Source organism: Petaurus breviceps, unplaced genomic scaffold, assembly GCF_028583685.1.
Source record: "Petaurus breviceps papuanus isolate PSGF00001 unplaced genomic scaffold, PetGlider_PUasm1.0 174, whole genome shotgun sequence".
NCBI classification, from domain to species: Eukaryota; Metazoa; Chordata; class Mammalia; order Diprotodontia; family Petauridae; genus Petaurus; species Petaurus breviceps.
The window spans coordinates 60954749-60978498 of NW_027185761.1; the positions used below are offsets into that span (position 1 = coordinate 60954749).

At 41.4% G+C, this 23750-nt stretch overlaps 1 protein-coding gene across 1 annotated transcript in view; it reads right to left on the reverse strand.

The window, feature by feature from the left end:
- The window catches only part of AVL9 (AVL9 cell migration associated), a 67684-nt gene extending 47056 nt beyond the window's left edge, over positions 1-20628 (reverse strand). The window contains exon 1 of the mRNA XM_069084299.1: positions 20467-20628. Coding sequence (XP_068940400.1) covers positions 20467-20553 — 87 coding nt within the window. The 5' untranslated portion in view covers positions 20554-20628. The remainder of the gene's footprint in view (positions 1-20466) is intronic.
- Between the last annotated feature and the right edge of the window lie 3122 nt (positions 20629-23750).

Sequence of the window (23750 nt, forward strand, 5' to 3'; positions counted from 1 at the left end):
TTCCATAAAGAGTGTTTAGGGATGTCAGGATATATAAGCAGGTGGGGGAAGGGGATGCCAGTCTGGGCACAGGGCTTCCAGCTCAGAAAGAGCAGCAGTGGGTAGGTATTTAATTATGGAAGCAGAGAGGGACTGGCAGGCCTGGATCACCTGGGAGCCGGGGGAAGGGGGGGTACTGTGGGCCCATCATGGGGGGACCTCGGGATGTGGAGGGGGAGGTCAGCACCCTTGCCTACCCAGAGGACACAGAGGTTACACAGTCTGGTTCAGCTTAACTAAATTAGAAGCAGGGTTAAGCTTGCCTCCAGGCTCCTGTGGGTCAAATGAGCAGAGGGAACCGGAGTCACCAAACAATCACGCTGTCTGACCCAACAGTGTTTTATTTTCCCTCTTCCAATGAGCTTCTCTGGCAGCTCTGATTGGGGAGCTGTGGAGAGCTGCCTGGCACTGCTTAGGGTCACTCAGCTAGCATGGGTCAGAGGTGGGCCTCCAGCCAGCTCTCCAGTCACCACTGATAGGTAACTCCTAAGGTTATCATGAAGAAGGAACAAGAAAACATGGGCAGGAAGGTGAAGAAGCAAAGGTCCCAAGCAGCCCAGGAACTCCCTCAAGAACAAGGCAATGACCAGAGAGAAGCAGGACACATTTTAAAAAATGATACAAAACTTCCATTGAAAGTGACCACATTCCGGGGCACAAAATTAAAAATAAGTGCCCCAAAGGCAAAACTTTAGCTGTGAAGTTTATGGATTTAACTGTCATAGAATACAAAGCAATAAACAAGAAGGGGGTAGGAAGCTGCAGGCTTGCCCAAATGATGGTGAGGGGCCAACAGCAGGCCTTTGGTTGCAGTAGAGGGGAGTCCTGGTGAGTCGCCTTCCCCTGAAGAGAGGGGATGTGGCGCTGACAGGAGCCCCAGAGCTGATGGTGCTGGGGGCTTCCCAGCCTGCCCCAGCCTTGGACCACCTCGCCTTCATACAGTCTATGCTTCAAACTGGCCGCCAGGTGCTGTTTCTCTGCCCTCTAGGCCTTGTGCTTTCACAGCATGTAAGGCCTTAGCACCTTCCTCGCTTCTGCCCCCAACAAATCCCTAATTTACCTGAAAGCTCAGTTCAGGTGTCATTTATGACAGGAGGCCTGGTCTGACCAGCCCAGCTGCTCCCCTCCCACTACCGATAATGCCCCTTTCCAGGAAATTACTTTGCATACATTTTGTATTTAATTTTCTAGACATATGTTGCTCTGCCCCAGTGGAATATGAAGTTCCTTGATCAAGGGTGGGGACTGCTTTCTATTCCCAGAACCTGGCACAAAGCAGCCACCTTAATAAACGCCTCTTTGATTAAATATTACACTTTCTATTCTTAAGAGTATTGCATCAGAGGTCAGTCAATAAACATTGGTTAAGACCCGACTATGTGCCAGGCACTGGACTAAGCATTAGATATACAAAGAAAGGCAAAAGACAGTCCTTGTCCTCAAGGAGCTCCCAATCCAATGGGGGAGACAGCATGCAAATAAATAAAGTCCATACACTCTAAGTGAGAGAGAATCACAGAAGGAAGGTAAGAAGTATGGGGGATCTTCCTGGGGGACAGAGGCCTCAAACAGGCATGTGACCTAAAAAATGCTATGGGAAATGTTTAACAAAACAAATAAAAATGCCATAAAACGGAGGTAACACTGAAGTTACTGTGCCGCCCACACACCCTGCTCCAACTCTGTGTGAGGCAGACACCAATGCAGCAGAAGATGGGCTTTGGCTGGGAACTGAAGGAAGCTTGGAGGGTCAAGATGAGGAGGGAGGTGCTGTAGCCCCAGGGGTAGCCAGGGAAAATGACCAGAGCCTAGAGTCTGAAGAGCCAAGAGGTCGGGGTTACTGGACTGAACAGTACATGGAAGGGGAAGGATGGAAAGGGGAAGAAGACTAGAAAGGGGTATATGTGGGGGACTGGGGGGGGGGGTCTTCAACCCAAATGGTCCAACCCCCCACATCCGTATTCTCTCTATATCTATTCACTGTCTCTCCCTATGGAAATACAGCATACCCCAAACTCATAGGATGGAGGCAAAGCAGCAGCCAGAGGCAAACTGGATCATTAATCACTTATATTAACAAGGACAGTGGAAAAAAGAAAATCAATGAGGTGAGTAGCCAGTTAAGGATGTTGGGAAATGAACAAATTAAAGAACCAAAGGCAAATGAGAAATTGGCAGAATTAAAGGAGAAATTAATAAGATGAGAACTAAACTAATCAAAGAGCTGGGTATTTTTTTTTTAAAAAAAGATCAATAAAATTAATAAAGCCATAGCAAATTTAATCAAAAAGGGAAGAAAATCAAATGACCGAAAACCAAATAAGGCAGGGAAGATTACAACAAATGCAGATTTTTTTTTCTCAAGCTGATAAAAAATATTTATCTGAAACCAAGAGCATTGTCTATTATGGGGAAACATTCAAAGTTGTCCTGTTAAGGAAACAGAGCTGTTAATTCTTATTTTTTTACTATTTAAACATTTTTTTAAAATGCTAACTATAGCAAAAGAAGAAATTTAAGAAATAATCATGAAGAGCTTTAAAAAAAAATCCAGCTGTGAATGGTAGGATGGTTTATTTAGCCTCAGTAACTAATAGCAACAGAGTAGAGCCTGAATTTGAACCCAACTCTTCTGGACCCCATATTCTCTCTTTCCATTTTACAATCCTGATAAACAGCTTCATCAACATATTTTGGTAGAAGATAACCCACAAAAGTCACCAGCATTTCTGTGTGTCCCTCAAAAGAAGAAACTTTTAAAAAGAGAAATATCATTAACAATAATGACAAGGTAGATCAAATTCTTAGCCATTAACTTATAAGGACACTCACTTGATGACATACTATGAAAGCCAACTACATAAAGATAACTATCAAAGAAGTCAAACATAAATAGGAAAAATTATATTGAAAAAAAAAAAAAAGAATGAGCATGACTAAGGAAAGCCAACAGAACATAGAAGGCAACACTACACATGTCAATCTAGACCTTGGAAGCAATTCCACCTGAATCACCAGCTGGATGATTCTTCAGAAAGCCCCCACCCATAACCCTCCTGGGTGCCCAGCTCCCCAGTCCGGGCATCCTCCTCCTTCTCAGTCATTCTAAGCATCTAGGCCCTTGCCTTGCTGGCAGGCTAGCTCCCCAACACCTCCGGCATCTGCCTATATCCCTTCTCTGCTCACACAGACACCACCTTAGCTCATCAGGTCCTCATCACCTCTCCCCTGGAACATTCCAAGAGAAGATATTCTACTGTCCCCCTGCTTCTTGAAGTCTCTCCACAACCCAAGCCTCCTAGTCTCTACAGGGGTCAAAGTGATTTCCCTAAAGTTGAAAAATGATCACATCAGGCCCACCTTCAGTAAACTTCTGTGGCTCTCTATTGCCTTTAGGGTCAAAGGGAAAATCTTCTCAATAGCTTTGGCAATACTAACCCACAAAAATCAACAGCATTTTGACATGATAAAACCCAGGAGACAATAACAGAAAGGCGAGTCCCATTCAAAAGAACTTCAAACGTGTAAAACCTTTAGGAATCCATCTACCAAAGGATACCCAATATTTGAAGAGATTAATTTGTAAATATCCCTTAGAAAATAAAGAACAATTTAAATGGATGGAGGAATTGTCATTGTTCATGGCTAGGCATACCAATGTAAACAAATTAAAATACTACCAAAGCTAATTTACACATTTAGTGCTATACCAAACCACCAAAGAGAGACTGTTTCAAGTCAAATAAAATAATAACAAATTCACCTTGATGAAAAAAAAGATCTAGAATATCAAGGGAAATATGGAAACAAAACGTAGAAATGCAGGGGGAAATTGGGGTTAGATCTTCAACTATATTAAAAAGCATCAATCATCAAAACCATTTGATACTGGCTAAAAATGAAAGGTAGATCATTGGAACAGCAGACAAAGAAGGATCAAAAATCACGGAACTCAATAACCCAGTATCTGATAAAGCTGAAAACATAAATAACCTAGGAAAGAACTTGTTATTTGATAAGAACGGCTGGGAAAATTAGAAAGCAGGACGGCAATAAATGGAAAACTAAGAGAAATAGGTAAAAAGTGATTCCCCAAGTGATAGGTGTATATGAACAAGTAATTTTCAAAGATAACGTGCAATCTATCAAAACTGTACCAAGGAATGCTCTAAATCATGAAAAGAGAAAAAGCAAATCAAAACAACTTTAATGTTTCACCTCAGACTAAACAAATTAGTAAAGATGGCAAAAGAGGGGAGGGAAGTCAATGTAAGAAGGCTTGTGGGGAAACAGGCACACAAATACACTGTTAGCGGAGTTGTGAGCTGGTGTAACTATTCTGGAAAGCAATCTGGAATCATGCAAACGAAGTGCCTAAAATGTCCATACCCTTCGACCCAGGAAGTCTACTGTTCTATAGACACCAGAATATTTACAGCAGGCTTTGGGGGGGGGGTAGCAAAGAATGGGAAACAAAGCAGATGCCCACTGACTGGTGGAAAAAATTGTGGTGCAGGAATGCAGTGGAAGAGGACGATGTTGTAAGAGACAACAGAGGTGAGGACTGCAGAAAGCATGAGAAGACTTTCATGATGGGATGCAAAGTAAACAATAAACACAATGATACTAATGATGTAAATGGAAACTGACCTTCTCCCCCCCCCCACTTCCTGGCAGAAGAGGGGGAGGCATGGCGTGAGTCCACCACCTTATCTTCAGTGTCACATTTGTTCAATGTGTTGATTGGTTTTACAATTCTTTCCCACTTCTTTATTCTTAAATTATTACAGATTTATGTTCTCTCCAGGTAATTGTGGGCTGCACTTGGGTCTGTGGTAAGGCTCTAGCAGCATTACAGTTTAATGGATGAGATCTTGAGGAAATTTTGAGGTCTATACGGGGATTTGTCATCTGTTAATTTATGAAAAATAGGGAACTTCTAATGTTTCCTTCCATCTTGCTAGGACTTAATGACTCGATAGCCAGCACTTACATAGTGCTCTAAGGTCTACAGTGTGCTTCATAAACACTACAGTATTTTATCTTCACGACAGCTCTGGAAGGTAGGTGCTATTACTCTATCTTCACAGATGAGGAAAGTGAAGCAGGAAGCAAGTGAGGGTGAGAAGCAGGATTTGAACCTCGGTTTTCCTGACTCCAAGGCCAGGGCACTAGTTGGATGTGTTCCATTTTTCCAGCCCACTGTGACATGGTACACAAGTTCTACCATCTCCTTGCATGATCTGCACTAAGGCAATCCTTTTTTTTTTTTTGCCTTTTGGAGGCAATTGGGGTTAAGTAACTTGCACAAGGTTACACGGCTAGTTTTTTTGTGTGGGTGTTAAGTGTCTGGGGCCAGAATCGAACTCGGGTCCTCCTGACTCTGGGCCGGAGCTTTACTCACTGCACCACCTAGCCGCCCCAAGTCAATCCTTCTGTAAGTTCTGGTGATAATGACCTGGTCCCAAACCATCATTATAAATCTGTCACACAGAAGAAGAATTCAATGTGTTCTGTCCAGCTCTAGAGGGGAAAAAAAGTAGGAGCCATGGGTAAAAGTGCCAAAGAGACGATTTAAGCTGGATGACTTAAGGACCTCCCCCCGCTTCCTAAAATGTAGAGTGAGTCAGATTGGGAAGGGAACACTTGGGAGGTTGGGTTTTCCCTCTCCTTGGAGGTCTTCAAGCAAAAGCATGGTTTGGATTTGACAGCCACTGAGGTTCCTTCAAATGCTGACCTTCCAAACAAATGCATTTTTCAGAAATCCAAGGTCACAGAAACCTGGGGGAGGAAGTTCTTAATAAAAAAAGTCTGACCCTTTGGCCCAACAGTATGTCTACTAGGTCTATTCCCCCAAAAGATTAAAGAAAGATGAAAAGGACCATAACACAAAAATATTTATAGCAACTTTTTCTAGGGGCAACAAACTGAAAACTGGGAGGCTTTCCATTCTGTGGGGAGAGGCTGACCAAACTATGGCATGTAAATGTAAGTACTATAATTGGGCAGCAAGAAATGGCTAAAGAGACAGTTTCAGAAAAACCTGAAGACTTGCACAAAGTGGCGCAAAGGAGAGAGTAGAACCAGGAGAACAATTTCTATAATAACGATACCACAGTAAAGAGTTTGATAAACTCAAGAATTCAGATCAACTCTGACCAACTACGATTACAGAGAACTGATGATGAAACGCGCTATCTACCCTTCTGCCAGAGGAGTGATGGACTCGAGCCACAGAATGAGACACATTATGACACATGAAAAATACAAGAATATGTTTTGCTTGATGACATATTTGTTACAAGGGTTTTGTTTTACTTGGTTGGGAGAGGTGAGGAGAGAAAATACATGCTTATTAATTGAAAAAATTTTTTTAGTTACTGAAAGCTATAGTAGCATAGCAAAGTGGGGGGGAAATTAGATTCATCTCTCACCATAAACTATAAAAAATTCCAAATCTACCAATGATTTAAATATTTTAAAAAATTTACAGAAAATTGGAAATGTAATGAATGACAAAGCTGTTTCAATTGTGGGAAGGAGAAAAATTCTAAACAGAAGAAATTATAGGACACAAAATGGAGGCGATTACATGAAAATAAAGATTTTTTTGTACAAGAAAAAGCAATGCAAACAGAATAAAAGTAAAAAGATTGGTGTGTGTGAATCTTATAAATTCAAATTGCCTATGCACAAATAAGAAAGGCTTATTAAACTCTGATTATTATCTCCTGTGATTCCAAGATGACTGTGGAAGCTCTCCTACATTGGTTTGGGTCAAATTTGGAAGCAAAGGCAGATCTCAGATGGGCCCAATCCCCCTAAATAAACATATATATATATGAAAAGCCCTTCCCACTTCAATGTGATACATTATGAAAACTTATTTAAATAGAAAAATATGTTAAAATGTTTTGCTTAAATCTAGGTAAACTCTAACAACAGTGATCCTCAAGGCCAAAAAAGGGATGCAAAACCATTCTAGGACTCCCTATTGTGATGAGGCAGGTGATACAGGCTACTGTATGTATTAATTTCCCTTTTCCAGTTGTTCCCTCTATCCCCTTTAATAATTTGTTTTGAATTTTTTCTGATAACTGAAGTCAAGGTCAGTGGTCTATAGTCTAGGGACAACTCCTGTCTATTTTCTGAAAATTGAGAGAGATGCCTTTCTCCTGTTGTGTGACATTTCTTCCATTTTCCTTGACCTTTGGAAAAGTGTCCCGGAGGATTCACAGTCATCATGGCCAGTGCCTTCAGGCCCCAGGATGCAGTGTTCTGGGACTGGTGACTTGAACTTATCAAGGACAGATCGATGCTCTCTAATTATGTCCTTGTTTAACTTGAATTTAAGCTACCAATTAGCCATTTTTATTCTGTCCTTGAGAATCCAAATGTCATCTCCTTGGCAGAGATAACAAGCAAAAAGAAAGTTTTCTCTGGCAGTTACCTCATCGTCATCCCATTATCCTTTCTGGATTCTCTTTTTTTCTTCTTTTTTATCTTGTTAAAGATATAACTTTTTGAAAGAAAAAATAACAATTTTCATTTCTAAAGGGCTTTAAGGGCAAGACTTCTTGCCACTCTGTTCCTATTTCCACTGAAACTTAGCTGCATATCACATGACTCATTAGCTCATTAGTTTCTTTCGAGAAGACAAGGACTCTGACCAAATGTGCCCCCAACAGGGGCTTTCCCCCAATCCCTGGAACACATGCCCATTTTAAAGGGTGCCTGCTGAAGATTAACATTCGTTCCTGCCTCTCACTGCCAAATGGTGCAGATTTTGGATCAGATGGGAGAGAAAGACAATGCCCCGAATACTGTGGGCTTTATGGGACCCAGCTCCTAGATCACACAGTGTTGGTGGGCACCTACTTTGCCTACAAGAGGGGCTGGCCTTATATAAAAATGCCTGCTCTAAAAGAAACACCAAGCTATGTCTTAGCTAGTATTCAGCATAGGCATGCAGTCAATGTCTTTGGGCAACTTCTTGGGAAGAAACATAAAGACAAATTGAAAAGCAACAGCTCAGAGATGACAAAAGAAAATTCTCAGAAATATGACCTCAGATTTAAGATGTATTTAGATGTAAGAAGTATTTCAGAATATCAAGCTCCCAATCCAAATCATATCTTAAATGGCAGCAGAGGTAAGGACAAGGTCTACTCACAACTGCTAAGCACTATTGGGGAGGTGAGTGGCCTGGAAACCTCTTCTCTCCTCCTTCTCTTCCATCAGGGCCGCCTTCCATACCCATGGTCCCTGTTTCCTCCTACCCTCTTCCTAAAAAAGACAGCTACAACATCTAATAAACACGAAGCCCGGTAGAGTGTAGACAGTGGTGGATTCCATCAGAAGACCATGTGAGGTTAAATCCAAGAAATCTATCACTTACTGTTAATGCTACCCTAGGCCACTAACTGAACTCCAAATCTGTAAAGTGGAGATATGTATGTAATATTTTCACTACAGACCATCCACACAACTGAGTGGTGGTGGGGACATTGTATGTGTATGTGACTACTGCAGAAAGAGAACAGGCTGAAAGCTTTATATGAAAAAAGAGAAGCAAATTACACATAATAATCTATAATCTTTTCCTGTTCTATATATCTGGAAATGCCCATTTTACATGATAAACTTAAAAAATGCTACATAAATCTAAGTGATTATAAACTTATTAACATTACAGAATAAATCACTCCAAAGGCTTGAAGTCTCTCTTCTTTCTTAGTATTTCAGATCAAAGTCTTCTGACAAAAGGCAAGAAGATCTAGTCTAGGGGTTACCATTTGTTTGTGTCATGACCCGCTGCCACCCTTCTTTGGGAGTCTGGGCAGGCCTATGGATGCCGTCTTGGAATTACCTTTTTAAATGCATAAAACAGTATATAGAACTATGTTCTATTGAAACCAATTATAGTGTTGAAATATAGGTATCAAAATATTTTTTCCAAACCTCTGAAGTTGGCCCCCAGGACTGGTAGGGTCTTTTCTGGTGTCCTACAACAAACATTCTGTGCCTATAAGGACGGGCAGCAATGTCAGTGTTCTTTCCATCATTACATGTTGATGGTCAATCAGGCACCTTCTCAACCTTCTGCCTCTTGCTCCTATCCTGACACAGCTTCTACCACACATTCAGGAGGCCTTCCTTGAATCCAGGGCTATTTAACTTCTTTTATGTCACAGAACCCTTGGGCAACGAGGGCAAAGCTTATGGACCCCTTCTCAGAATGTTTTTAAATGCACAAAATCAAATACATAGGATTGCAAAAGAAACCAATTATCCAGAAAGGTCGTTTACAAAGTATTTTTAAAAACAAGTTCTCAGAGCTCAGGTTGAAATGAGGAGGCCCCCCCATTCCCTGGGGCCCTTGTCAACAACACCCCATTTTCTCTGTCCCCACATCTTCTAACTTCTGGTAGGTACCACTGCAGCAGCTGGGCTGGCCACATGATTTCCTTGCTCTGACTTCAGGACCCATTTCTTCTTCCAAGAGTACATTTTTTATTTATCCCACTACTTTTTGATCACTCCTGGTAAGAGGTCATTGAATAGTGACACTTCTTCGCCCTCTGAGCCACCCATGATTGTGACTCTTTGGAGACTGTAGTTTCCATGACTCATGGTCACATAGTGCAACCAGAATATTGTCTAAGTATCACAAACTCTTCTAATATTAAAGCTGTAATAACCTTGGAGATCACAGGAGCACAGTTTGAGTCATCAATCATGCTTTTCCAGTAGAGAATGCTAGAGCCAGAGAACTTTACCATGTGAAGGAAGTCTACAAACATGGCCAATCTTTGTCACATTACTCATCAAACCAAAGAGCTGACAAGTTCCTATACTTGACAGAACTGGTTTTGGTCCACAAACCAAACAGCCTTGCTTTGATCCACTGTCCTCCTAAAAGTAGCCAACAAGGACCCACCAATCAATCATTTATTGTTCCTCTACCCCCACATATCTAGAAATATAAAAACTTCTCCATGCACTGACTGAACTTTCTATCTCGAGAGTGAAGGAACATCATTGATCCTTTCACAGAGTAGGAAAAAAAGCCCAGTCATTCAATAAACGTTTACTAAGTGCCTACTATGTGGCAGGTATGGTGCTAAGGGCTGAGGACAGCTCCCTTTGAATATTTCATTATTGTCCCAGAGTGATTCCTTTGGCAGTGAGAGCCAGAGTGGGCTGGTAATAAAGGGAACTGATGAGCCTGATTAGGTGCAGACCCACTAGGATTGGTTCTTTGTGACAATGAGACACAAAATGAACTGATGATAAAGGAAACTCAGAAGCTTGGTGAGGTACAGACCATCAGGTTTGGTTTGGTGAAGCACAGGAGTCAGAGCTCCAGAAGGCTGCCCAAAAAGCTTCTGAGATAAAATGCTCTCTTAGTCTCTCCTGGTTACATTTTTCCTGTGTTGAGGCTGACTCCAACACCGGTCACCTCTTCCAACATTACCAACACAAAACCAATAGGGGTCAAGCACAAGGCTGGAGACACACTAACATACATCTCCACCTCAATCACAAGGCAAAGGTCCAAAATCCAACTCATTTCAAAGAATGTCTTGTGGAACAGGTGCAAAAAATTAGGGAAGGGGAAGGGAAACCTAATAAATGTTACATTAAAAAAAATAGCAGAAAAAAAAGAAAGGGTTGCGTTAACATATAAATCAAGAATGAAATCACTTCAAACAGTGACTGTTAATATAACGTGTGAACTAGTAAGTTATTTTTTGTAGTAATTAAATGTCGTAAGTTACTACATTTCTGCAGTACTGTCACTAATACCAAAAAGATATTTACTCTCACTAGTTTGACCCAAATAAAAATAAAATCACCTGAGATGTTTGATCACTATCATCCCCAACAGTTTCCTCTGTTTACAACACACCAAAATATTGCTTCAACAAATTACATCCTGAAAAAGTTATGCCCCAAATGACCTAATACCCTTCCTCTGGTTCCTGAGGCTCATAAAAGATGCCTTGATTGGAAGACATGCTCACCTGATGATCATTATAAAGGCATATGGATGCTTTATTATGGTCTGGGAAAACGTGTTCTCAACATAGACAATTTTGTGACGGTCCTTCTTGTGCCTATGTGAGGTGTCATGCTAATTTATGCATGTTTCACATCCTTATACTAGGAGGCAAAATCACAATTAAGGAGTAAACCCCTAATTCCTACATGCTGTGGGAAAATCTCAACAGCCAATACTTCCAATACACTTTATTCATATCAAGAGGAAGCAGTTGGTCCCTAGCCCTGTCACTCTGATGGAGGCACACAGCACAACACATACAACACATGCATACCAAACACATGCACACACAACACATATGCCCCCCATAATACACTCACAATACCACATATGCATACATGCGCGCCACACAATACAGAAACCATATACACATACAGCATGTACAACACACACATCATAGTTTATACTAGTAAACAGACCCAGACCGCGTTTTCATGGAGGCTTCTTTGAGGGAGCATTTTCTAAATAAACAATTTGGCACTTTGCAAAAATGAATGATAGAAAGAATCCATCAAACATCACCTGAAAGCAACCCCCAAATGAAACCCCCCAGAATATGATAGCCAAATTCCACAGCTTCCAGGTCAAAGAGAAAATACTTTAAGCAGTCAGAAAAAAGCCCATTCAAATCTCACTGGAGCCAGCCAAGATCACACAAGATTTAGCAGCTACCACGTGAAAGGAGCAGAAGACTTGGAATACGATATTCCAGAAAGCAAGAGGTGGAACTATAACCAAGAACAACCTACCCAGCAAAACTAAGTCTAATCCTAATCCTTCAAAGGGGGAAAAAAGTATATTTAATGAAATAGAGGACTTTCAAATATTCCTAATAAAAAGACCAGAGCTGAATAGAAAATCTGACTTTCAAATACAAGACTCAAGAGAAGCATAAAAAGGTAAATAGGAAAGAGAAATCATAAGGGACTCAAGGTTAAATTGTTTACTTTTCTATGTGGGAAGATGATACATGTGACTTCTAAGAACATCATTATTTAAGCAGTTAGGAGGAGCTGACATATAAAGAGGGCACAGGAATGAGTTGACTACATTGGGATGAATTTTTTTAAAATGGAAAGATGAGAGAGGGATGCCTGAGAAAAGGGGAAAGGGAGAAGAAGACTAGGGAAAATAATCTCAGAAAAAGAGGTAGGAAGGAAGAGCTGTTAACAGTGTAAGGGAAAATGATATGTGCACGGGCAGGGGAGAGGTGCAGGCAATGCCTGAACCTCATTCACATCTAAACTGGTTTAAAGAAGGAACATACATACTGTACATATTCAATTAGTAATAGAAATCTATCTTATCCAATAAGGAAGTAGGAAGAAAATGGGATTAGGGAAAAGGTGAAAGGGAAGAATTAAAAAGGAGGCAGATTTAAAAAAAGGCAAAGAAGCAAAACAGACTTTAGAGGAGGGAAAGGATAAAATGAGAAAGAGAAGGCTAAACAGAAGAAAACAGGTGGAGGGAAATGCACAGTTAGTAATCATAATTATGAATTGAATGGGATGAATTCACCCATAAAACAGAAGCATATAGCAGAATGGATTAGAAACCACAATCCAACAATATGTAGTTTACAAGAAACATATGAAACAGAGAGACACACAGAGTTAAAATAAGGGGCTGGAAAAGAGACTACAGCAACTTATCAAAAGAATAATACACATTGATCAGGTAGGATTTATTCCAGGAATGCAAGGATGGTTTAATATTAGGAAAACCATCAGTATAATTGATCATATCAACCATAAAACTAGCAGAAACCACATGATTATCTCAATATATGCAGAAAAGGCTTTTGACAAAGTACAACATTCATTCCTATTAAAACACTAGAAAGTATAGGAATTAATGAAGCTTTCCTTAAAATAATAAGCAGCATCTATTTAAAGCCATCTGCAAGCATTATATGCAATGGGGATAAGCTAGAAGCATTTCCAGATTGCAGATGATATGATGATATACTTAGAGAATCCTAAAGAATCAAGTAAAAACCTATGTGAGACAATAAATAAATTTGGCAAAGTAGCAGGATATAAAATAAACCCACATAAATCCTCGGCATTCCTGTATATTTCTAACCAAATCCAACAGCAAGAGATAGAAAGAGAAATCCCATTTAAAGTTACTGTAAACATTATAAGGTATTTGGGAATCTACCTGCCAAAACAAACCCAGGACCTATATGACCACAACTGCAAAACACTTTCCACACAAGTAAAGTCAGATCTAACTAAGTGGGAAAACATCAATTGCTCATGGCTGGGTCAAGCTAATATAATAAAAATGACAATTTTACCTAAATTAAATTACATATTTAGTGCCATACCAATCAATTTACCAAAAAAATTGCTTTACAGACCTAGAAAAAATCGTAACAAAATTTGTCTGGAAGAACAAAAGGTCCAGAATATCAAGGGAATCAATGAAAAGAAATGCCAGGGAAGGTGGCCCAGCTATACTAGATTTTAATCTGTATTATAAAGCAGCAGTCATCAAAACTAGTTGGTACTGGCTGAGGAATAGAGCAGTGGATCAATGGAATAGATTGGGTACACGAGACTCAGCAGTCAATGACTATAATAATCTACTCTTTGATAAACCCAAAGACCCCCAGTTTTGGGGATAAGAACTCATTATTTCACAAAATCTACTGGGAAAACCAGAATACAGTATGGCAGAAGCTGGGCATAGACCATTATCTAACACCGTATACCAAAATTGAGTCTAGATGGGTGCATGATCTAGGTATAAGGGATGGCACTGTAAGCAATCTGGGAAAACAAGGAATAGTTTACCTGTCAGATTTATGGAGAGGGGAAGATTTCATGACCAAACAAGAATTAGAGAGCATTATAAAAGGCAAAATGGATAACTTTGATTACGTGAAACTGAAGAGCTTCTGTACAAAGAGGGAAGTGGGAAATTGGGAAAGAATTTTTATAACCAATGTCTCTGATAAAGGTCTCTTTTAAAAAATATACAGAGAATTGAGTCAAATCTATAAGAATACAAGTCATTCCCCAATTGATAAATCGTCAAAGGATATAAACAGACAGTTCTCAGAGGAAGAAATTAAAATTATCTATAAGCATATGAAAAAATGTTCTAAATCACTATTGATTAAAGAAATGCAAATCAAAACAACTCTGAGGTACCACATCTCACCAGTCAGATTGGCTAAGATGATAAAACAGGAAAATGATAAATGCTGGAGAGGATGTGGAAAAACTGGAACACTAATGCATTGCTGGTGGAGTTGTGAACTGATCCAACCATTCTGGAGACCAATCTGGAATTATGCCCAAAGGGCTATAAATAATTTCATATCCTTTGACCCAGCAATACCACTTCTAGGGTTGTATCCCAAAGAGATCACAGAAGTGGGAGGAAGACCCATAAGTACAACAATATTTATAGCAGCTCTTTTTGTGGTGGCAAAGAACTGGAAATTAAGGGGATGCCCATCAATTGGGAAATGGCTAAACAAGTTATGTTATATGAATGTAATGGAATACTATTGCGCCATAAGAGAAGAAGAGCAGATGGACTTCATATCTACCTGGAGAGTCTTATACGAACAGATGCTGAGTGAGAAGAGCAGAACCAGGAAAAATTTGTACACCATTACAGATACAACGTATTTGTGATGACCAACTTTGGGACTCTTCTCAGAAATGCAGGGCTATAAGTAAACTCCAAAAGACTCATGATGGAGAGAGATGTCTACACTCAGAGAAAGAACCAGAAAGAACAGAGTTTGAATGCAGATTAAAGCAAGCTACCTCCTCTCTTTCTCTTTCTTGTTTGGTTTGGTTTCCTCTTTCCCATTGTTCATTCCATCTGCTACAATCCTTTTCAACCTGACCAATGTCTAATGTGAAACTATCTGTAGATTCTATACCTGATTGTATGCCACCAATGGGGGGAGGGGGGGAGAAAATCTGAAAGTCAAAGAACCCAGGAACTGAATCTTGTAAACTCAAAGTAAACAAACAAATTAATAAAGGGAAAAAATCCCTTAAAAAATAAAATAAGGGGATGGAGCAGAATGTATTATGCTTCAGCTAAAGTAAAAAGGCAGGGGTAGCAATCACGATCTCAGACAAAGCAAAAACAGAAACAGCCCGAATTAAAAAGGATGAGCAGGATAACCACATCTTCTTCAAGGAACTATATGCCATGAAGAATATCAGTATTACCGCATATATGCACCAAATGGCACAGCATCCAAATTCTTAAAGGAAAAGTTAAATGAATTACAGGAGGAAATAAAATAGTAAAACTACTAGTGGGGGACCTCAACTTTCCCCTCTCAGAACTAGATACCATGAAATAAATAAGAAAGAAGTCAAGGAGATGAACAGAATCTTGGTACAATTAGATATCCTAGGCCTTTGGAAAAAAAAACTGAATGGGAAAAGAAAGGAGTATACCTTATTCTCAGCTTTGCACGGCACCATTGCAAAAACTGACAATGTATTAGGGCATAAAAGCTTCCAAAGGAAATGCAGAAAAGTAGAAACATCAAATGCAACCTCTTCAGATCATAAGGCAATAAAAATTACATTCAGTGAAGGGCCATGGAAATACAGATTAAAAATTAATTGGAAAGTAAATAATCTGATCCCAAAGAATGGGTGGGTCAAAGAACAAATCACAGAAATACAATCAATAATTTCACTAAAAATGATGACAATAATGAGACAGCTTCCATAATTTGTGGAATGCAGCCAAATCAGTATCTTAAGGGAAATTTTATATCACTAAAGGTATCAATAAAAGAGAGAAAGAGCAGATCAATGAATTGGATATGCAACTAAAAAAACAAGGGAAAAAATTTTAAATCTCCAATTAAACACCAAAATGGAAATCCTAAAAACCAAAGGAGAAATTAATAAAACTGAAAGTTAAAAAAACCCAATAAAATAGATAAACTATTGGTTACTTTTATTTAAAAAAAGAATGAAGAAAACCAAATTACTAGTATAAAAAATGAAAAAACTGAATGCACCAACAATGAAGATGAAATCAAAGAAATTATTAGAAGTTATTCTGCCCAACTATATGGCAGCAAAACTGACAAGTGAAATGAATACTTGCAAATATATAAACTGCCCAGATTAATAGAGGAAGAAATAGAATATTTAAATAACCCTATTTTAGAAAAATAAATTGAACAAGCTGTAAATGGGCTCCCTAAGGAAAAATTCCCAACATCAGATGGTTTACAAGTGAATTCTATCAAATATTTAACGAACAATTAATCCCAATACTATACAAAGTACTGTAAAAAATTGATAAAGGAGTCCTACCAAATTCCTTACATAACAAAAATATGGTTTTGATACCTAAATCAAGGAGAAAAAATACAGAAAAAGAAACTGTATTCCAATTTCCTTAATGAACATCAATGCAAAGTTTGAAATAAAACAGTAACAAGGAGATTACAGCAATTTATAACAAAGACTGTACACTATGCCAGGTCGATTCCATTTATACCTGGAATGCAGGGCTGGTTTAATATTGGGAAAACTATCAGCATAACTGACCATTATCAACAACAGAAATAACAAAAAATCACATGATTACATCAATAAATGCAGAAAAAGTCTTTGACAAAAACATCCATTCCTACTAAAAGCACTAGAAAGTATGGGGAAAATGGAACCTTTCTTACAAAGATAAGTAGTATCTATCAAAAATAAAAAGCAAACATTATCTATAATGAGGATAAGCGTTTCCAATAAGATCAGGGGTGAAGAAAAGATGTCCATTATCACCGCTATTATTCAAAATTGTTCTAGAAATGGTAGCTATAACAATAAGACAAGAAAAAGAAAATGAAGCAATAAAACAGGCAAAGAGAAAACTATCACTCTGCAGATGATATGTTATACTTAGAGAACCGTAGAGAATCAACTAAAAACTAGTTGAAACAATGAACTAGGGCAAAGTTGCAGGATGTAAAATAAACCCAAATAAATCTAGAAAGAGAAATTCCATTTAAAATAACTGCAGACAATATAAAATACTTGGGAGTCTATTTGCCAAGATGAACCCAGGGACTATTATGAACACAAAACACTTTTCACACAAAAAAAGACAAATCTAAAGTGGACAGATATTAATTTGTCTTGAGGAGATGGAACCAAGATAATAAAATGACAATTCCACCTAAGTTAATTTACTTATTCAGTACCATGACAATCAAACCGCTATTTTAAAGAGCTAGAAAAAATAAAAACAAAATTCGTCTGGAAGAATAAATGGTCAAGAATATCAAGGGAATCAATGAAAAAAAAATGAGAAGGAAGGCATTCTGATAGATCCAGATCTCAAACTATCTGACAAAGTAGTACGGTAATCATCACAAACAATCTGGTACTGACTAAGAAACAGAGTGGTGGATTGGTGGAATAGATTAGGTAAATAACACACAGTAGTAAATGACCATCATAATCTCATGTTTGATAAGATCAAAGATATACTCAAAGATTGGGGTAAGGACTCACCATAAACAAAAGTTGATGGAAAAACCAAAAAGCAGTTTGGCAGAACATAGACGTTGACCAACAACTCATACTGTATACCAAGATAAAGTCAAAATGGATAAATAATTTAGAGATAGTGATATCATAAGTAAATTCAGATCCATGGATAAGGGAAGAATTAATGACCAAAAAGACAGAGAGGATCATGGGAAGTACAATACTTTTTGTTACATGAAATTAAAATGCCTTTGCACAAACAAAACTAATACAATCAAAATTAGAAGGAAAACAGGAAACAGAAAAATTTACAGCAAGTTTCACTGATGATACTAGGAAGGCCAAAACAGTGCCCGCCTTCAAGGAGCCCACAGTCAAATGGGGGAGATATTGTGCAAACAAGCCACATCCAAGATACTCTGGAGCTAATCTCAGAGGGAGGTATTAGCATTAACAGGGGTCAGGAAAAGCTTCTTACAGATGATGGGCCCTTAAGGGTTTGAGAGAAGCCAGTAGGTGGAGATGAGGAGAGGGAGCCTTCCAGGCATGGCGGACAGCTAGAGAAAATGCCCAGAGCTGGGAGATGAAGGAATAGTGAAGAGATCAGCGTCAGTGGATCTGAGTGGGGGGCGGGGGGAAGAGTAAGGTATAAGAATATTGGAAAGATGGTAAGCAGACAGGCTTAAAGAGTAAAGCATTGAAGTTCCTTTCTGACCCTGGAGATAACAGGGAGCCACAGGAGTTTACTGCATAGGGGAGATAACATCATCAGAACTTTGTTTTCAAGATCAGTTTGACAGCTGAACGGTGAAGTGAAGGGAGGCCCACCAGAAGGTTTTTGCAAGAGTCCAGGGATGAGGTGACATGGGACTGTACCAGAGGATGACAGTGTCAGAGGAGAGAAGAGGACTCATGGGAGAGAAGCTGAAAAAGAAGGAAGAACCAGATATGGTAGCTGATTGGACACAGGGTGGTGTGTGAAAGTGAGAAGTCACAGATGACAAGTACCTTGGTTACAAGACTAGGCAGGATGGTGGTCATGGGGAAGTAAAGAAGAAGGGAAGGTTGGGAGGAGGTGGGGCGAGGAGGAAAGAGACTGTGTTCAGTTTGGGACATCCAGCTCTCCACATCTGTTCTATCTATGATCTTCTCACATCCTCCTTAGTTGTACTTTGTTGAAGGATGTTTGCTTCGGGGCTTGTTTAGAAGAATCTTTTGCATCAAGACCAAACACAGTAATAAATTCAAAATAAATGGAGGGAGGGCTTAAGCATGGGGAGTATGATTAGGAGATCACAGGCCTTTTCCTAACACTAGTTTTAACAACCTCACCCATCCTTTGTCTCCTCATCAAAACAGATAAGCAAATCCTCTAGAGATCTAAATCTTTCTTAGTATTTTAAGTTAAGAAACTGTAGGTTAGCCAGATAACATATCATATCACATTTGATGTATTTTAAGTAATAAATTGTATGGGTGTGTTTGGTGGGGTTTCAACCAATATAACTGACAATCAAGATGACTGTATTCAGGAGGCATTATGGTATGGTGGAAAGATTGCTGGACTTGGGAGTCAAGAAGGCCTCACTCCCATTGCATGCTGTGTGATCACGGGCTGCTAATCTAGGCACTTCACACTCCCCCCCCACCCCCACCCCCAAGCTTTGGTTTCATCTGTAAAATGAAGGTAACAATGGCTGTTATCTCACAGGTTGTTGTGAGGTTCAAATAAGATAATCTATAATGCTTTGCAAGTTCTAAAAAATCTACTTAGGTCAGTTATAATTTGGAATAGAACAAACGATCTTCCAATTTATACCTAGGAAGGAAACACACAGTGGATGTCCTGCCCAACATGTTGAAGGGGGTACCACAGGCTGAAGTGATGTCCAAGGCCCCCCTTCCCCCATCATCCTTTCCATCTATCATTCTGTAACACTCTTCCCTTTCTCAGGCCAAACTCTGTGGGTATGACGGCCAGACGACCATGGCCTCACTACCTGTGTGGCCCTGGGCCCATAAACGAAGCTTGGTACCATTGGTTTACGGGCCAAATGAAGGGGCTGGACTACATGGCCAGGAAAGCAGCACCAGAGGAGGAGATCCTCCCAGGGGAAGCCCTTTCTTCTTAAGGAAAGGATCAGCAGACTCGGCCCCCCCGCCCCCCCCATACATGTCATTCACAAAGCCAAAGGCAGGAGAGGGATCAGGAAGGGGCCGCCCAGGTGTCCTTTGCTGTTTCATTGTAACCTTGCTAAACGTCAGTGTGTGGCTTTAGGAAAGATTCTTTGTGACTCCTGGGATGGCTTTTTCTGCTGAGAGTTATCTAGTTTATAATCAAAACTCTTGGGACTCCCCTGAACAGCAACTTAGGCCTTTAAAGCCGCATAAACTTCGTGGCTGTGGTTCAGGGCCTCAACCACCCGGACCGGCCCGGGCCCATCCAAGCCTCCTCCAGGGTAGCTCGTGCCCACGTGCCCGTGCATGAAGCCGCGGGGGGGCACAGGCCAGCCGGGCTCTGGCACCCTCCGCCTCCCCATCAGGAAGGGGGTGCGGGGCTGGGGCTCCTCCCCGCCCCCCAGGCCTCCCCCGGGCCCTGGCACAGGCGGCCCCCAGGGAGGGGGGGGGCCGGCCTCAGCGCCCGTGAGCCTGCTCACGTCTGGAGGCTCAGTGTACACAGAAGGGGCTTCATAAATGCGCGCTGGGATAAGCCAGGGGGAGGAGACGTGGGGGCGGGGCGGACCAGGCCCCGGGGGTCACGGGGGGGGGGGAACAGACGAGAGGGGGTGGGGAGACACGTGGCGCCGGGCCCACGTGGGGCGGTGGGGGGGGGGCCGTAGCCCCCCGCCACGCCCCTCCCCCGCTCACCTGGCAGCCCTTCTTGTGGTGGAAGCCCACCACCACGATGTGCAGCACGGGCCCCCGCGGGCCGCCGCGCCCCCCGGCCTTCTCCATGGGCCGCCCGCCCCGGGGCTCAGGACCACCGGGGACGCCGAGGCAGCCCCCGCTAGGCCCTCCCGCCGCCGTCGCCTCGCCGCTTCCGCCTCCGCGTCACCTGATCCCGCCCCGCCCCGCCCCGCCCCGCCCGGCCCGGCCCGGCCCGGCCCGCCCCGCCCCGCCCCCGCCTCCGGGGAGGCCTAGGGGGCGGGGCCTGAGGGGAGGGGCGGGGTCAGCGCCGCCGGGGAGGAGCGGAGCCGGGGCCGAAGGGGCGGGGCCTGCGTTGCCCTGAGACCTGGCCTCCTAGGAGACGCCGGGGTGGGGCGGGGCCTCATCCTGTGGTCCCTCCCTCCCTCTCCATCCTCCATCCCTGCCCTGAAGACGCAAGCTCTGGGTTCAGATCCCAGTTCTGCCCCTTGCTCTCTGGGTGCCCGGGGTGGTTAAGGGCCCTAACAACAACAACTGCAAAGTTTATATGAGGCTTTAAAGTTTCCAAGTTGCTGTTCAGTGGTTTCGGTCATAGCTGACTTTTCGGGAGCACATTTGGGGGTCTTCTTGGCAGAGACCCTGGAGCCATTGGCCATGTCCTTCTCATCTTGCAGATGAGGAAATTGAGGCAGGCAGGGTGAAGTGACTTCAGATTTGAAATCAGGTGCTCCCGACTCCAGGCCCTGTGCCCCCCACTTGTGAAGGGGAACAGCCCTGGGAGGAAGGTGCTGTTATTACCCTCTTCTTGGCCACGGCTATCCATGGTCCCAGGTGGTCTTGTAGATAGAAGACTGGCCCTGGACTCAGGAACTCCTGAATTCAAATCCGGCCCCAGATACTATCTGGGTGACCCTTGGTGGACCATTCAGCCTCAGTTTCCTCAACTGTTAGATGGAGTTAGCAATAGCACCTGTCTCCCAGGGCTGTTGTGAGAACCAAATGAGATATTTGTAAATCACTTAGTTCGGTGCCTGGCACAAAGCAGGCATTCTATAAGTACTTATACTGTTCCCTTCAACTACGTCTGGCTGTAGTGTCAGTGGCAAAATGATGAAAGAAAGTGTTTTGGAGTAAATCAGATTTTAGGCCTTCTATAAAGATGAATTGTTGATGTCTTACACGTGAAATATTTGTCCAGTGGATACTAAAAGAACATTGTCATTGATGATCCCATCATAAACTAAACTAGAACACAAAAAGACGTTTAATTTCAACAGAGGAATTGTTCACAGGTTCTCCTTGAAGAGGCAAGGGAGAACTTTTCTCATCTTGAACATAAAAGCAACATGAAGTCAACACTAGAAACTTCCTTATTTCATCATCTGAGCATCTGATGAACGTAAGCAAAAAAGACGACTTTGGGAGATCTCCATTTGGGAGGCAGAAGGGATAAAAATTGTTATCAAAAATTTGAAACAAGACTCCCTACCAAGTAAAAGTGTTTTAATAATCAGCTACTTCAATGCAAATGACATCGTTCATGGGCCCAGGACATGATAGTGAAAGATTGGTTTAAAAGGCAGGCTCAGACTTCAAAACTGAAAAAAATGAAAGACCTGTAGATCTAGAAGCTTCCTGACAAATGGCACAAGTATTTCCACAAGAAGATCAGAAAGCATTGGTCATGCCAAGCAACAAATACCATTAAAACATGAAATAGGCTATATTTTAACAAATAGGAAATTACAGTAAAAATAACTTCAACCTGACATTGAAGCCAGTGAGTGATGTCAAACATTTAACAATGACCACAAAGTGTTTCAAGAATTTGATACTTGACTGACATAGAACAAACCTATATTTCCTTCCATTATTCCATTAATTTCTTCCATTACAATTAGACATGAAAGTGTACTTCCTTATTCTCAGTTCTCTTATTACTCTAAAGAAAGGCAGTATTGCCTGGTGGTGGACAGATGATGACTTGGGTCAGATCTTCCTTTGCCCAACAGAATATAAGCCTCTTTCAGACACAAACAATTTACTTTTCGCCTTTGTTTTCCCAACACTGTGTGCCTTGTAAAAAACCAAACCAAACCAAACCAAACCCAAAACATTTCTTGACTTGACACATCCTAGTGATACCACCAGGAGCAACTCTTTGGCCAACTCTTAAAGCTATAAGTTGTAAAGCAATCTGCATTTGCAGAGTAAGTTTCCACATAAGTAATTCCATATATTGATGAAATTACAGGTCTAGACCAAATAAAATAATACCCCAGTTCTATGAACAAAATATCTCTAAATTCATGGCTCCACATTTCATATTTGACACTGGAGGTGATAGGGAGCCGCTGAAGGTTATTGGCAGGGGGTGAAGGGGGGAGTACATGTATTCCAGGTTGTCCTTGAAAAGCTAACTGTGAACCTGACTGATTCTCAGTTACTGATTTCTACACTCCTGTGGGCTTGGTTTTTCCCTTCTCCTTGGAATGTGGTGTGTCTAGGCAAGTCACATTTTGAGTTGTTTTATGCCCTGTTGAAGTAGGACTTCCATTTTAATTTTACTAGTTTTTCCAATTCAAGGAGCCTTTCCTTGAGAGTCCCTGGAATAGAGTCTCTGTCTCCCCCAAGCTAGGAATGTGCTCCTGCCTCATCTTCACCCACAGCATCCCTGATATCCTTTAAGTCCAGTTAAAATCCCATCTTCTACAGGAAACATTTCCAAGCTGTCTTGATCCCACTAATTATTTCTTCTCTGTCCCTTATATAGCTTGTTTGTTCGTGTTGGTTGGCTTGTTAGATTGTGAGTGTCTTGAGGCAAGGTACTGTCTTTCATCTCATTTCTGTGTCTCCAGGGCTGAATACCATCCCTGGTTCTTACTAGGTGCTTAATAAATGTTTATTGACTGATTCCCTTGAAAGTTTTGGATTTGGAGGCTGATTGCCTGATTAGTGATTTGCCTGTGGTCTCAGAGTCAGAAGGAGTCTGAAGGTGAATATGAACTCAGGTCTTCCTGACCACTGGTCCAGGGCTCTAATCATCGACACACCTACCTGCTTGTCTCTGGCCTTGGGTTCCTCCTGGTTGAAATGAGGGTCTTGGAATAGATAGATGATAATGTCCCTTCCAGATCTGTCTGTGGTCCCATGATGCTTGCTCTGTTCTCCCTTCATTCCAGTCCCCCAGACAACAGCTTTAGGACTTGTGAGTGAAGGAGAGACTCTGAAAAAGCTGCATATTGAATTAGGTCTCAGGAGAAGGAACAGAGGAAAGGGGAAGTTCT